Genomic DNA, 17,115 nt, shown 5'->3' on the forward strand with positions numbered 1-17,115 from the left:
AACATTCAAGCCTTGAAGTAGCAAGAGAAAGTGCATGAATAAAACGTTAATTATTGCTTGGGGGGGCAGGGGGGGTGTATATTGTAGCGTCCCGGAAGAGTTAGTGCTGCAAGGGTTTCTGGGTATTTGTTCTGTTGTGTTACGGCGAGGATGTTCTCCCGAAATGTGTTTTTCAATCTTGTTTGGTGTGGGTTCACAGTGTGGCGCATATTTGTAACAGTGTTAAAGTTGTTTATATGGCCACACTCAGTGTGACCTGTATGGCTGTTGACCAAGTATGCGTGGCATTCACTTGTGTGCATGTGTGTGTAAAAGCCGCATATATTATGTGACTGGGATGGCACGCTATTTCTATGTCGGAAAAGCGGACGTGACGACAGGTTGTAGAGAACGCTAAAGGCAGTGCCGTTAAGGCACGCCCCCAATATTGTTGTCCGGGTGGAAATCGGGAGAAATTTGGAAGAATGGTTGCCTCGGGAGATTTTTGGGAGGGGCACTGAAATTTTGGAGTCCGGGAAAATCTGGAGGGTTGGCAAGTATGAGTATTAGTGGTGAATGCGCTGTATAATACCGGCGGGCCAGCTCTAACGTTAATTTCATATTGCCTCTAGGGCCAAATTAAATTAGACGTCGGGCCAATATTGGCCCGTGGGCCAGAGTTTGACACCTATGCTCTAACCACTAGGTCACTGAGCAGGTTATTGACCTTTGAGGGCTTTAATTGCTAAATAAAGGAACTCTCCTGAAGGAATCAATCAAGTAATATCTATCTATCTAAATACTGCATATTTTAGTTTTACTATAAAAACCAAAGTTGTCTTTGAGAGACAAGGCATAAAACCTTATTTGTTTTACTTTATATCAACCTCAAGTTGATATATAGAGATTTACTGTAAGCATTAGATAAAAAATAATAATACTAATTTGACTTATTTTTAACATTTTAGTGACTGAGACCCTCAGTGCTCCCCAGGAGCCTTAAGGATTAAAAAAAATCCATATATTTTGTTACTGTTTGAAAATTAAAAATATCAAAATGGCCCCCGCATTTTTCCATGTGCGGCCCTCTGTGGAAAAAGTTTGGACACCCCTGGTCTAAAGTCTTTCTGTGTCCATTTGTAAACGATAACAATTTCCACAGAATGGATCAATTGGAGTGAAATTACCACATTGAGTTGTAATCTTACCTCAATGTAGAATCATCGAGTGCCAAAAAAAGGAAGGCGGAGTAGGAAATATTTTTGACACTTAATCTGCGAAAAGAGCAACGTCTTATTATTACACGAAAGCTAGCCCAAGGACATGTCACATCAGTATTTCCTGCTGATTTAGCAGTAGGAAATTACCTGGATTCTTCTCTGTCATATTTGGGACACCTATTCAGCTTGTACTACATCTTAAAACATATTCACAACAGACACTTACACGTCAGGCAAGAAAAAAACTGTAATGGCCTTTTAAAAATGGCGCAAAAAGAAGAAAATTCCCGCTTTGCTGTGACGTCACGTCACTTCCGCTTCTACGTCTTTTCCGCCGTTTCACTTCCGCTTTCCTACTTCCGTACACAAACGCTTAGCGTCGAATAAGTTTAGCGCAATTAACCAGTTTAGAATACTTTAATTAAAAAAAGGAGAAGAGACGACATAAAGATACGGACAACGGCATTTTCAAAAATGCCGGCGAGAACAAGAAGAAGAAAAAAAGCGTAGGAAAATAAGCTAACTTCTCAACTTTCCCGCCTTGCTGTGACGTCACGACACTTCCGCCGCTTCGCTTCCGCTTCCCTACTTCCGTACACAAACGCTTAGCATCTGATGACGTGTTGCATTCCTCGTCCGCTTGCCTTGTGCTAGCATTTCGCCATTAACCCATTTTAGAATAATACAATTTAAAAAAAAAAAAAGGCGAAGAGACGACATACGGATACTTAGACGCTGCCGGAAATGGAGTCGCTTTACCACCAGACTAACAAGTGAGTGTTTATTGTTGGCGACTCTTTTTTTGCTAGTTCGCTACTAAGCTAGCCCCTAACTACAAGGTGTGTTATATATATATATATATATTAAATATATATTATATATGTTCAACCAGGCACATCCAGGAGGTGCAGTCGCTGATGGGCAACCTGGAGAGGACCGAACGCCAGTCCGTACACTGTGAGCGACACTTTGCTGATCATGACGCGACCCATTAGCTCATGCTGGTGTACCTAATGCTGTGGCCATGTCTTCCTTCCTGTGTCCCCTGCTAATTACTGAACGTCAATTCTCTGCACACTTCTTGTTATGTCTTCCACGTCCAGATGAGGCAGAGCGGGAGGGGATGTTGTCCTCCCCTCCTGCTTGATTGTTTAGGGTCTAATGGCTGTGTTTTTTGGGGGGGCCCAGCAGCTGGTGCCAGGACAGGAAGCAGCTGGGACAAGCATGGGAGTGCGTCCCTGAGATAATGCTGGGAAGTACTGTAGGACCGTACTCCCTGCAGCTAAAATGTTTAGTTTATTTTTTATTTTTTTAAGTTGCGCATAAAAGGGTGGAATGCCATCTCCGGGTTGGGGAGGAGACCCTGCCCCAAGTGGAGGAGTTCAAGTACCTAGGAGTCTTGTTCACGAGTGAGGGAAGAGTGGATGGTGAGATCGACAGGCGGATCGGTGCGGCGTCTTCAGTAATGCGGACGTTGTACTGATCCGTTGTGGTGAAGAAGGAGCTGAGCCGGAAGGCAAAGCTCTCAATTTACCGGTCGATCTACGTTCCCATCCTCACCTATGGTCATGACCGAAAGGACAAGATCACGGGTACAAGCGGCCGGAATGAGTTTCCTCCGCCGTGTGGCGGGGCTCTCCCTTAGAGATAGGGTGAGAAGCTCTGCCATCCAGGAGGAAGTCAAAGTAAGGCCGCTGCTCCTTCACATCGAGAGGAGCCAGATGAGGTGGTTCGGGCATCTGGTCAGGATGCCACCCGAACGCCTCCCTAGGGAGGTGTTTAGGGCACGTCCAACCAGTAGGAGGCCACGGGGAAGACCCAGGACACGTTGGGAAGACTATGTCTCCCGGCTGGCGTGGGAACGCCTCGGGATCCCCCGGGAAGAGCTATACGAAGTGGCTGGGGAAAGGGAAGTCTGGGTTTCCCTGCTTAGGTTGTTGCCCCCGTGACCCGACCTCGGATAAGCGGAAGAAGATGGATGGATATTTTCAACCACCGTGCATGACACCACTTTATTTGAGCTGAGCAACTCAGAAGATTCCATCATTTTTTTTCTTGGTATTTTGCTCATGGTAAATGAGTTATACTTGTATAGCGCTTTTCTACCTTTTTTCTAAGGAACTCAAAGGGGTGTGGGGGAAAAATCGATTTGAATACGAATCGCGATTCTCACATTCGCGTGCCATCTCCGGGTTGGGGAGGAGACCCTGTCCCAAGTGGAGGAGTTCAAGTACCTAGGAGTCTTGTTCACGAGTGAGGGAGAGTGGATCGTGAGATCGACAGGCGGATCTGTGCGGCGTCTTCAGTAATGCGGACGTTGTACCGATCCGTTGTGGTGAAGAAGGAGCTGAGCCGGAAGGCAAAGCTCTCAATTTACCGGCCGATCTACGTTCCCATCCTCACCTATGGTCATGAGCTTTGGGTCATGACCGAAAGGATAAGATCACGGGTACAAGCGGCCGAAATGAGTTTCCTCCGCCGTGTGGTGAGGCTCTCCCTTAGAGATAGGGTGAGAAGCTCTGTTATCCGGGAGGAGCTCAAAGTAAAGCCGCTGCTCCTCCACATGGAGAGGAGCCAGATGAGGTGGCTTGGGCATCTGGTCAGGATGCCACCCGAACGCCTCCCTAGGGAAGTGTTTAGGGCACATCCAACCGGTGGGATGCCACGGGGAAGACCCAGGACACGTTGGGAAGACTATGTCTCCCGGCTGGCATGGGAACGCCTCGGGATCCCCCGGGAAAAGCAAATTTTTTTGGCACCTTTGATCAATTTCAGATCGTTATCCGTCATTTTGTTTTTTGTATGAGTTTTATGCCCTTTTTGTCCAATGGCAAACACAAAAAGTAGGCACTATTTCCCCCAAAAATATTTCAAAGTGGAATATTTGACGTGAAGTAATTGGTCCCTCATAAGATTCAAAACAACATTGATTTAATTTTTTTTATTTTATTTTTAGCAAATACGGATTTGAAGAAAAAATAGCTTGCATGGCAACACTGTGTTATTAGAGTCAACACTGCAACTTCTTCTTGTTACATTTCACCCGTTTGCTCTTTTATATCACATTTTATTGTCATTGTTGCTTTTTTTTTTTACAATAGATAAAAAAAATAAAAAGCAACAATGAGAATAAAAATATTCTTATTTTACGGTTATATTTTTATTCTCATTGTTGCTTTTTATTTTTATTCTTATTGTAATATTTTTCTATTTTGTTTCCATTTATACCTCCATTGTTTACTTTTTAAATTCGATCTCAATTCTGTACACTGCTGCTGGAATTTAAATTTTTCTGAGGGAACTCTCCTGAAGGAATCAATAAAGTACTATCTTATCTATCTATCTTTTTAGAATGTGCAGCAGGCTGTTAAAAAAATGAGCTGCCCCGTGCAGTTAACGATGACTTTATGGTGGACCCAGTTTGACCCTGAAACAGATTATTTCTATTTTCGTCCAGTCCAATGGGGAGGAAATGATTCTAAATACAGAGTAGAGAGAAATGAAAGGTTCTACTGTAGTAATATTTTGCTTACTCTAATATAAAATATGTCTGATTTTCCTTTTGTTTTTTTCCGCACTCTCCACAAAGTGTTAGAGAACGAACTCCAGGCCCGAATCGACCAGATTTTCAACCATTTAGAGCGCCTGGAGATCCTGGCCAGCAAGGAGCCGCCCAACCGCCGCCAGAACGCTAAACTGTAAGTGGCGAGCACAAAAAGTCCCGCCGCTTAGCGCCCCTCTCACCCACGTGCTGCCCGCAGGCGCGTGGACCAGCTCAAGTACGACGTGCAGCACCTGCGCACAGCCCTGCAGAACTTCCAGCACAGACGCTATACCCGAGAGGCCCAGGAGAGGGAGCGAGAGGAACTCATGAGCAGAACCTTCACCACCAACGTCAGTGCGGTGAAGAGTGAGACCTCCCCCTCATGGGCAGCGGTGAGCTAAAATGTCTTGTTGCTCCCGCAGGATGCAGACACATCCATCCCCATCGACGACACGCTGCAGCTCAACTCCAACTTGCACAACGCCCACCAAGGCATGGACGACCTGCTGGGCAGCGGCAGCAACATCCTCAACGGTCTGAGGGACCAGAGATCTACGCTGAAGGTGGGCGTCACGATACCGATAACCTTTATATTCACCATTTATAATTAGTTTCAGACATTAAGTATTCGTTCTAAATCAAATATTTTCCTAGATCGGGCATAAAAACCTGTTGAAATGCTTTTTTTTTTACATTATGAGAGCCTTCTGCACATGAAATAGCAGCTTTACACTCTATTAATCCAATATAGTCATACTGTCTGAGGCTGAGCCAATCAGTGGCCATGATACTGAAGAGGGCCCTCTGATTTGTTTGCTCTCCTCCATTACTACTGTAGTATCGATATTTAGCCATTTTTATGCTTCCATCCATCCATTTTCTACCGCTTGTCCCTTTTGGGGTCGCGGGGGGTATCCTCCAGATAGCAGAGCCACGTTTAAGTCCGCTATCCTCGCCTCCATGGCGACAAGTAAACAATTTTTCTTGCAAGTAGTATTATCACTGGAGGACGAGGACTAGCTAAAGAAGCTACGTTACACACTGCAGGTGGATAGAGAAAAGCATAGCTAAGTTAAGTTAAATGATAGTCACACCCACACTAGTTGTGTGTGACTATCTCTGCATTTGACCCATCACCCTTGATCACCCACTGAGAGGTGAGGGGAGCAGTGAGCAACAGCAGCGGCCGCACTCGGGAATCATTTTTGGTGATTTAAACCCCAATTCCAACCCTTGATGCTGAGTGCCAAGCAGGGAGGTAATGGGTCCCATTTTTATAGTCTTTGGTATGACTCGGCCGGGGTTTGAACTCACAACCTACCCATCTCAGGGCGGACACTCTATCCACTAGGCCACTGAGCAGATTATCACAATTTTATTTTTATTTTTTCGTTTTTGTTATTGTTTACAAACTCAGGAAATAAGTATTTGGTCACAGGATGACTTAATAACAAAACCCAAAGGAATTAATTCAGAGCCAATAGTAGTTTTTACTTATTTTAGAGAAGTTAAGGATTCGATCTGATTCCTTGGGCGATGATTCGATTCAGCATCGATTTTTGATTCAAACCGGTTCTTGCAATTTGTTATTTGGTATGATAATTACAATGATTTTTGTTTTTCAAAACGGTTACAGGGTTAAATATATTATTTATAGATATAGGTTGTATAGATTTTAGAAAATTCTGAATCGATTTAAAATTGGGATGAATAAAAGTCACAGTCTTGATGTAAGACCATTTTTTTGTGCACCCCTAATGATAAGTTAGAGGTCTTGAATGTAAAAGGGTGGGCAGATCGATACAAAGATTGACAGTAACGATACCAAGTATCCATCCATCCATTCTTTTTTTCTACCGCTTGTCCCTTTTGGGGTCGCGGGGGGTACTGGAGCCTATCTCAGTTGCATTGGGGCGGAAGGCGGTGTACACCTTGGACAAGTCGCTGTCTCATCACAGGGCCAACACAGATAGACAGCATTACATTATCAGTTAATGATTGATACTACAGTAATTACATCAAAAAATTGTTGTATTATCGGATTTTTTCGTTTACAAAACTAATACCCGGTATTATAGTGTTATTTTGCTGATGTTTAGTTGTTATTTTGCACTCTTTATTATACTTTTTATATATAAAAGGTGGAAATCATTTTTATATTGATATTGTTACAAATCCATTCCGTGTTTTTTTGGCTAACAGTTGTGATTAAAAAAAATATTTTAATGACTTATGGATGCATAAAAATGTAAAAGTATCAGCATTGGTATGGCCATTACTGCCCCTGCGACTACTTGGTATCGATCGGATCGATACCCACATTTTTAGTATTGCTCAAAACTAATGTAAAGTTTTCAAACAGAAGGATACAAGTTTATTATAATTGAACAGAAGTGTAGATAGAATCATGAAAGTAAGCAGATATTAACAATAAATAATAATAATAATACAAAGGGAAAAGATAGGATATGTTACTGAATACATCAGCTGCCAAATTAGGAACCTTTTTAACAATTTTGGAAAAGCTTCTATTATTTATATGCCAAATAATATAAATATTAGGCCATGTGGCCCTACTGCGATGTGGTTCTAACTTCAATGGCCCCTAGGGCAGGACCCCTCACCAACACAAAACTACTCCATGCTGCAATTTCCATATATTTTGCATACGGGTGTGGACGCACAGCGCCCCCTACAGAACACCGCACACAGGGGTGCAAATAAAATTTGTCACCGACAGTGGTGGTGACGTCATCACTCCTGTTTTTCCAGGCGGAAGCGGGTCTGCACCGCCGCTCGCTAAAACATGGCCAGTGAAAACATTTAAAGTGTGAGAACATTTCCTCCTATTCTTGTGTAAAAACATAAATACTTTGCTCATTTTGCAAAGCAGACCTTGTTGTTTTTTTTAAAGTTAAAGTACCAAAGATTGTCACACACACTCTTGGTGTGGCGAAATTATTCTCTGCATTTGACCCATCACCCTTGATCAACCCCGGGGAGGTGAGGGGAGCAGTGGGCAGCAGCGGTGGCCGCGCCCGGGAATCATTTTTGGTGATTTAACCCCCAATTCCAACCTTTGAAGCTGAGTGCCAAGCAGGGAGGTAATGAGTCCCATTTTTATAGTCTTTGGTATGACTCGGCCGGGGTTTGAACTCACAACCTACCGATATGAGGGCGTAATGGTAGTACATCTGTGGTACACCCGCATTTAAAGCAGAGGTATGATGTCGGACGTTTAGAGCAGTGGTTCTCAAGCTTTTTTCAGTGATGTACCCCCTGTGAACATTTTTTTAATTCAAGTACTCCCTAATCAGAGCAAAGCATTTTTGGTTGAAAAAAGAGATAAAGTAGTAAAATACAGCACTATGTCATCAGTTACTGATTTATTAAATTGTAAAACAGTGCAAAATGTTGCTCATTTGTAGTGGTCTTTCTTGAACTATTTGGAAAAAAAGATAAAAATAACTAAAAACTTGTTGAAAAATAAACAAGTGATTCAGTTATAAATAAAGATTTCTACACATAGAAGTAATCATCAACTTAAAGTGCTCTCTTTGGGGATTGTAATAGAGATCCATCTGGATTCATCAACTTAAATCTAAACATTTCTTCACAAAAAAATAAATCTTTAACATCAATATTTATGGAACATGTCCACAAAAAATCTAGCTGTCAACACTGAATATTGCATTGTTGCATTTCTTTTCACAGTTTATGAACTTACATTCATATTTTGTTGAAGTATTATTCAATAAATATATTTATAAAGGATTTTAGAATTGTTGCTATTTTTAGAATATTAAAAAAAAATCTCACATACCCCTTGGTATACCTTCAATTACCCCGAGGGGTACACGTACCCCCTTTTGAGAACCACTGGTTTAGAGGGAGGACACAGATTGTGAGCTTCTACTTTGTGTTTTACAAGTGTGAGACAAAGTTGAAAAATAAAAATAACTTAAACTATCATTTTAGCCAAAGTCAGCCAAGTAAACTTGGTCTACAGTACAGGCCAAAAGTGTGTACACACCTTCTCCTCATTCAATGTGTTTTCTTTATTTTCATGACTATTTACATTGTAGATGGTCACTGAAGGCATCACAACTATGAAAGAACACGTGTGAAATTACTAAAAACATGTTTTATATTCTACTTTCTTTAAAATAGCCACCCTTTGCTCTGATTACCGTATTTTTCGGATTATAAATCGCTCCGGAGTATACGTCGCACCGGCCGAAAATGCATAATAAAGTAGGTAAAAAAACATATAAGTCGCATTTTTGGAGGAAATTTATTTGATAAAATCCAACACCAAGAGCAGACATTTGAAAGGCAATTTAAAATAAATAAAGAATAGTGAACAACAGGCTGAATAAGTGTACGTTATATGAGGCATAAATAACCAACTGAGAAGGTGCCTGGTATGTTAACGTAACATATTATGGTAAGAGTCATACAAATAACTATAACATATCGAACATTACCAAACAATCTGTCACTCCTAATCGATAAATCCCATGAAATCTTCTTCCTCGATGTCGCTTCTAAACAACTCTGCCAACTCCAAAGGTATGCGCCGCTTCCTCTTGTCTTCTGCTCACTGCTCCCCTCACTTCCCAGGGGGTGATCAAGGGTAATGGGTCAAATACAGAGAATAATTTTGCCACACCTAGTGTGTGTGTGTGACAATCATTGGCACTTACTTAATTTGCAGTGCCGAAAAAAGGCACTAATTAACGCAAAATACACAAAGAGAGAGACTGATAGTCACCAATGTGGAGGTATTATAAGATTACACATACAATCTATTAAATATCTAACATTTGAAGAATTATTCAAAGATACAATTCTGCACATTGAGTCTATTAGACCAGTGGTCCCCAACCTTTTTGTATCCGCGGACCGGTCAACGCTTAATAATTTGTCCCGCGGCCCGGCGCGGGGGGAGATCCTTTTTTTTTTTTTTTTTTTGTCATGAAAAAGGGACGTTTTTGTCATGAAAAAGGGAGTTTTTTGTCTTTGGTGCACTAATTGTAAGTGTATATTGTGTTCTTTCTGTTGATTTAATTAAAAAAAAAAATATATATATATATGTATATATATATATATATATATATATATATATATATATTTTATTTTTTTATTTTTTTTTTAATAAAAATGAATAAAAAATTCTTCTGGGGACCACTGTATTGGAGTGCTAAAACTGCCAATAGTTAATCAATAGTCTTGTCTTTCTGAGGAAGTTAGATTATGTGTTTTGTAGTCTTTTTTTATTGCTGCTATTTTAACTGTTTTTAAATACATAAAGTTTGTTTCTTTGCCTTTCTTTTTCGTTAAATGGACAACATTTTATGGGTCATTTCATTTTTTGTAACAGCTGAATGAGCAGCACAGTTACAGTATAAACAAATATTTATGAATGAATTAGTCATCTTTGTTGTTCACAGGCACATACCTAAAATAACTTAAGCTGCATTTAGAAGTCAATGCAAAAATTAGAGCCATTAAATATGTGTAGGCTTTGTTATCTGATTAGTCGACTCATCGTTAAGATAGCTGTCGACTATCTGAATCAGGCCTGGGCAATTATTTTGCCTCGGGGGGCCAAATTTAGAGAAAAAAATGTGTCTGGGGGCGGGCATATCTATTTGTAGGAACACTAATACAAAACCTCACAATAATATCTGATTAAATGCTAAAAAAAACTTTCAGACAGACTTGCCTTGAAAAACGGAATGGAATTTAATTTTTTTTCACTGAAATAGGCACCAGTGACCCTAAAAGGGAATAAGCAGTAGAAGATGGATGGATGGATGGATTAATTAGACACCCAGAATGTACATGAAAATAAATAATGTGGTATTTACAATATTATCTATGAAGGATAAAACACTGAATATTGACAACATATGAACGTCACACCCCCTCTCCATTGATGTATTTTACAATCAAGCGAAACGCAACAAAAATGCAAGAAATACAGCAAAATATGAACGTAAAGGCCAAATAAAAAAAACACCTACAATCTGATATATCACTAAGTTTTGGAACTTTGTTGTAAAAATCTCCTTCCGCGTCTGTCCCTGACACCTGCTCTGTAAAACACTGTGGAGACACTGCTTGGGGCCTCGTCTGAGCTGCCCTGACTTAGATTACCATAGTAACTGATTAGATGACCATACTAACTAATTAAGATAACCATAGTAACTAGTACATAGTTCAAAACCACAGATTCCAACCATTGAAATACTTTCTATAGTTCAAGACTTACGGTCATTAGAAAACATCACTGCATATCATAATGGCAGCTACACTTTCCATCTTGAAGATCTGAAAAAAATATTTAGGAATGTCAGGCGGGCCAGATTGAAATGCTTGCCGGGCCTTAATTTGCCCAGGTCTGATCTAAATGGTCGTTAGTTGAATATCATCAACCCTTTTGAAACCAAGAGCTACTTCTTGGGTACTGATTAATGCGAAGGGCTACCAGTTTGATACACACTTAAATAAATTGCCAGAAATAGCCAATTTGCTCAATTTATCTTTAATAAATAAATCTATATATATTAAAAAATGGGTATTTCTGTCTGTCATTCCATCTTACATTTTTTTTTCCTTTTATGGAAGGTTTTTTGTAGAGAATAAATGATGAAAAAAACACTTAATTGAACGGTTTAAAAAAGGAGGAAACCCCCAAAAAATGAAAATTAAATTTTGAAACATAGTTTATCTTCAATTCTGACTCTTTAAAATTCAAAATTCAACCAAAAAAATGAAGAGAAAAACTAGCTAATTTGAATCTTTTTGAAAAAATAATTTATGGAACATCGTTAGTAATTTTTCCTGATTAAGATTAATTTTAGAATTTTGATGACAAGTTTTAAAGAGGTTAAAATCCAATCTGCACTTTGTTAGAATATATAACAAATTGGACCAAGCTATATTTCTAACAAAGACAAATCATTATTTCTTCTAGATTTTCCAGAACAAAAATGTAAAAAAAAATTCAAAAGACTTTGAAATAAGATTTAAATTTGATTCTACAGATTTTGTAGATTTGCCACAATAATTTTTCTGAATTTTAATCATAAGTTGGAAGAAATATATCACAAATATTTTTTGTCAAAAAAACAGAAGCTAAAATGAAGAATTAAATTTAATTTATTTATTATTTTTTACAATAAAAAAAAATAAAATACTTGAACATTGATTTAAATTGTCAGGAAAGAAGAGGAATGAATTTAAAAGGTAAAAAGGTATATGTGTTTAAAAATCCTAAAATCATATTTAAGGTTGTATTTTTCCTCTAAAATTGTCTTTCTGAAAGTTATAAGAAGCAAAGTAAAAAAATAAATGCCATCCATTTCCTACCGCTTATTCCCTTTTGGGGTCGCGGGGGGCGCTGGCGCCTATCTCAGCTACAATCGGGCGGAAGGCGGGGTACACCCTGGACAAGTCGCCACCTCATTTCAGGGCAAACACAGATAGACAGATAACAATCGGGCGGAAGGCGGGGTACACCCTGGACAAGTCGCCACCTCATTTCAGGGCAAACACAGATAGACAGATAGATGAATTTATTTAAACAAGTGAAGACCGAGTCTTTCAAATATTTTCTGGGATTTTCAAATTCTGTTTGAGTTTTGTCTCTCTTAGAATGAAAAATGTCAAGCAAAGCGAGACCAGTTTGCTAGTAAATAAATACAATTTAAAAAAATAGAGGCAGCTCACTGGTAAGTGCTGCTATTTGAGCTATTTTTAGAAAAGGTCAGCGGGCGACTCATCTGGTCCTTATCGGCACCGCGTTGGTGACCCCTGAGTTAAAGTGACCATTCTCCCCCCACCAATCACCCGACAGTGTTGTGTCTAGCTCCGCCCCAAACTAGGACACCGTAGTGGAAAGAAAGATACAAAGTGCATTGATGGAGTCATTAAAAAAAATGGAAGACTCTCCCTGACCTGCTGTCTGGCGTGGATCACAACGGCAACATTGTCGGCGTGTCTCGGCAAAGACGGGCGAGGAGATCATCTTCCCGGTTTTTTTTTTTTTTGCCCCCCCCGGGCGTCCTCGTCACGGCTTGTCAGGCGGTGAGAAAGTCATTGGGAGCAGGATGAATAACGACGATGGCGTCTTCTCTGGTTGGCCGGCAGGGAACCCACAAGAAGATGCTGGACTTGGCCAACATGCTGGGACTGTCCAACACGGTGATGAGACTCATCGAGAGACGAGCCACTCAGGACAAGTTGATCATGGTGGGAGGCATGCTGCTCACCTGTGTCGTCATGTTCCTGGTGGTGCGATACCTGGCCTGATATCACACTTCCAACTTTTATCCCGGTCTACTTTTCTCATCTGGACGCACCTTCATGACAGTATTTGACCACATGTGAAGCTTACATTGTTTTTGGACTTTTTAGCCAGAGAAACGGTTTACTTGTAACACTGTGGCCGTAAAAATGGTTTGAATTTTAAATGTTTTGTTGACATCAGCAGTGGATAAATATATCAATTGTAATTGTACCCTGTCCGGATTTACAGTTGGCTCTAGTCTCACTATGTGAGTGATTTAATTCTCTTCAATAAAACGTTTCTTATTGGCTGTCTTGTTTTATTTTGAAGTTTCTTCAACTTCAAAGTTATTAAATATGGAAAACACGTGTCAAAATTGCATCCTTTTAGCATTTCCACATACAGTAAGAAGGGGATTTAAATATGGCCTCATTCGTCACGTTTACCTGACACATGAAACAGGACAAATTAGGGCGGTGCACTGGCCACTTTAGCTGCCAGGAGTGTTGAATATCTTAAAGATTTTCTTATTCAAACGGGGATAGCAGGTCCATTCTATGTGTCATACTTGATCATTTCGCGATATTGCCATATTTTTGCTGAAAGGATTTACTAGAGAACATCGACGATAAAGTTCCCAACTTTTGCTCGCTAATAAAAAAACCTTGCCTGTACCGGAAGTAGGAGACGATGTGCGCGTGACGTCACAGGTTGTAGAGCTCCTCACATTGTTTACAATTAAAGCCGCCAGCAGCAAAAGCGATTCGGACCGAGAAAGCGACATTTTCCCCATTAATTTGAGCGAAGATGAAAGATGTGTGGATGAGGAAAGTTAGAGTGAAGCACTAGAAAGAAGAAAAAAAAAAGGCGAGGGCAGTGAGAGCGATTCAGATGTTATTAGACACATTTACTAGGATAAATCTGGAAAATCCCTTATCTGATTATTGTGTTACTAGTGTTTTAGTGAGATTATAAAGTCATACCTGAAAGTCGGAGGGGTGTCTCTGATGGAAGCCATGGAGGAGCCAAGAAAGTCGCAGCTGCCTTTTTGACAGCTGCTGCAGGAAGACGCAAGCTACGCTGATGTCTCCGGTAAGAGCCGACTTATTACCACCATTTTCTCACCGAAACCTGCCGGTTGACATGTGGTCTTTGTTGTCTCCATTATTAATTGAACAAACTGCAAAAGATTCAGCAACACAGATGTCCAAAATACTGTGTAATTATGCGATTAAAGCGGACGACACACATATATATATATATATATATACCGTATTTCCTTGAATTGCTGCCGGGTATATAGTATGCGCCTGCCTAAAATTACTGCCGGGTCAAACTTGTTTCGCTAAATAATTAGCGCATGCTTAGCATTTCCGCCGGGTGAAACTCGTCACGTCACGAGTGACACTTCACCTGTCATCATTTTCAAAATGGAGGAGGCTGATTTCAATCATTTGAAATCGCATAAAGGGAAGAAGATTAAGAGCTATTCAGTAGGATTTAAAGTCCAAGCCATTGAATATGCTAAAAGGAACAGTAAACAGCTATGTTTTATTAATATACCGTAGCTGCGTGTGTCAAATATGAGTCATTAAATGACTCCCGCCTCCTGGTGGTAGAGGGCGCTAGTCATCCTTCTTGCGACTACTCGGCTGCAGAAGAAGTGACAACAAGCAGCAAGACTGAGCAGCGATCGTTTCTTTTTTCCTCTCGCTTGCACTTTTAACATGGAGGATTACATATCTATAATAAAACAGTTTTCTAAACTGGACTTTCACTCAAAGCAGGAGGTAATAAAGGAAGATCTCCATCGAGACAGAGAGACTTTCAAAACTGAAGAAAGATAAGGAAGACTTCTATAAACAAGTTATCGATGCTTTTGATCAGAAGGAGCTGCGTATGGACTTCATTTATAAGTAAAGATAAGACCATAATGTTTTTTTTTATTAAGTATGCTTTTCATGATGGTATCCTTACATCACACTCAAATTTATAAGCGCAGGCCTAAATTTACCGCATGCCTTTGGTAAACGCCGGAATGAGAAGAGGTTTTAAATTAATTAGCACCCCAGCGGCAATTCAAGGAAATACGGTAGATATATGTATATATATACATATATATATTTGCCTGGGCGGCTAGGAGACACAGAGAGTAACAAGCAGTATAAAAATGGATTAGAAAGGACAGATTTAAAAAAAAAAAATTGAAATTTAAAAAAAAAATTCAAATCTAAATATTTTGACTTGGGACTTCCCACGGGCCGGATTTTTGGACGCTGGCGGGCCATAGTTTGGGGACCCTTGATCTATAGCTATGTTGAGTGACACTTTCCCTCATTTTCAGCAGACTGCGTTGCTTTTTCTCTCATGCGAGCGCCACACTGGAATGGGGTCATATGAATCACTCCCCGAATGTATTCCTTCTTTCGATTTTGGACGGAAAAATCCATGTCTTTTAAACTTAAGAATTTGCTGACCGTGCTAAAAGACACATGAAAAGATAATGTTTGCATTAATGGGAAAAAAAGCTGACAATTTTGATACTGATAAATGTTTTTTTTCCCACCAAGAATCGCATCCCGAAGTCTTAAAAGTGTGTTGGGGCCATTTTGCAAACTAAACAAACATGATATATATTTAAAGACAAAAACTTAGTATTATAAGTGACAAAATGTATTATTAGTACTATCAACATGTCATTAACTACATAGCTAATGTCTTTGTTTACAAAATAAATTAAACATCTGAAAATGACTTCTGCATACTTTTAACTTTTTAGCATGTGGCCCTTGGTGAAAAAGTTTGGACACCCCTATAGTAACATATATATTTCTTTAAATGCTTGAGTAACAGGTACGTTATCCATAAAATATGTATGTCCCTAAAAATATGAGACTATACGTTATAATTCATCTATATTCTCTGTAATAAGAGATGTGAAGACGAACAATTGTATTCTGTATTTGAGTTCCTGTGGAGGAACTGCAGTTTGCACACGTTCACATTAAAGCATCTTTGGCGCCCTCTAGCGTCACATTGTCACTACTGCAACTAGCCCTTTCTTTGGCGCACTCTAGCGTCACATTGTCAGTACTGCAACTCGCTCTTAAAGCTTCATCACAACTTGTGTGATTGTTCGCATCTTGCTCAAAGTGACAAAATGTAACCCAACGACTACTTTGTTACCGTAAGTGGTTTAAAAGAACATTAAAAAGTATATTTGTTTTTATTATGCTATTATATCAAATATAAATAAGTAGTGCCAGTAACAATGTGCAGCTAAAATGTATATGTATTAATAGCAAACATTAGCCAAACTTTGTCAGAATGTTGTCAAAAAATTGTCATTAGGAGTTAAGTGCGTCGAAGTTTACATAATCAAAGGCGGAAAATGGCAGGATATAATGCTTAAAACACTTTCAAAAGTTAGCAATAGAGTGAAACAACAGCCAAAACACACAAACATGTTTTGTAGTCATGCCCAACAATTACCAAATTTTGAAAAAAAGTAAAATATGACTTGTAAGTATAACACATTTTTTTTAATAAAACAAAAACGATTCTTATGTAAAAATATTTTTTGAAACGATTTGCAAGTAAAAAAAAAAAAGGTAAATTATAAAAACGATACACAAGTAATAAAAAAAACTATTTTCTTCAATAAAAAACGCTTTGCAAGTGACGAAACAATTTTTGCAAGTTAAAAAAAAATTAATCGCAAATGAAACAAAAAACTAAAAATGTTCTTCAGTTAGAAAAACGATTTGCCAGTAAAAAAAAGTTTGCAGCAAGTAAAAAAAAATACTTTCTTCAATTAAAAAACGACTTGCAAGTAAAAAAAAAAACATTTTCTTCAATGAAAAAAAACAACTGCTAGTAAAAAAAATCACTAGTATAAAAACAATTTTCTGCAGGTAAAAAAAAAACTATTCGCAAGTTAAACCAATTTATTACATTAAAAAAATTATTCACAAATACAAAAAAAAAAAAATCTGATTTTAGCCGGTAAACAAAAAATAATCACTCGTATAAAAAGATTTACGCAACTAAAAAAATATTTTCTACGAGTAAAACAA

The 17,115-nt window shown here is 39.1% G+C and overlaps 1 protein-coding gene across 1 annotated transcript; it reads left to right on the top strand.

Annotated features, from left to right (window-relative positions):
- Positions 1–1,774: 1,774 nt before the first annotated feature.
- gosr2 (golgi SNAP receptor complex member 2) lies at positions 1,775–13,347 on the top strand. The gene is made up of 6 exons (XM_061905372.1): positions 1,775–1,972; positions 2,092–2,156; positions 4,789–4,897; positions 4,961–5,093; positions 5,166–5,306; positions 12,901–13,347. Exons 1-6 carry the CDS (start codon positions 1,944–1,946, stop codon positions 13,060–13,062), a joined length of 639 nt encoding a protein of 212 aa, XP_061761356.1. The 5' UTR covers positions 1,775–1,943; the 3' UTR covers positions 13,063–13,347.
- The last annotated feature ends 3,768 nt before the right edge of the window (positions 13,348–17,115 follow it).

Source organism: Nerophis ophidion, linkage group LG07, assembly GCF_033978795.1.
Source record: "Nerophis ophidion isolate RoL-2023_Sa linkage group LG07, RoL_Noph_v1.0, whole genome shotgun sequence".
Lineage (NCBI taxonomy): Eukaryota > Metazoa > Chordata > Actinopteri > Syngnathiformes > Syngnathidae > Nerophis > Nerophis ophidion.

What these genes read in the sequence shown, in the direction of transcription:
- gosr2 (XM_061905372.1), top strand. Translation starts at nt 1,944, where the DNA reads ATGGAGTCGCTTTACCACCAGACTAACAA. An exon ending in CGCCGCCAGAACGCTAAACT is followed by an intron (nt 4,898 to 4,960) that starts GTAAGTGGCGAG and finishes TGCTGCCCGCAG; the next exon opens with GCGCGTGGACCAGCTCAAGT. An exon ending in ACCAGAGATCTACGCTGAAG is followed by an intron (nt 5,307 to 12,900) that starts GTGGGCGTCACG and finishes GTTGGCCGGCAG; the next exon opens with GGAACCCACAAGAAGATGCT.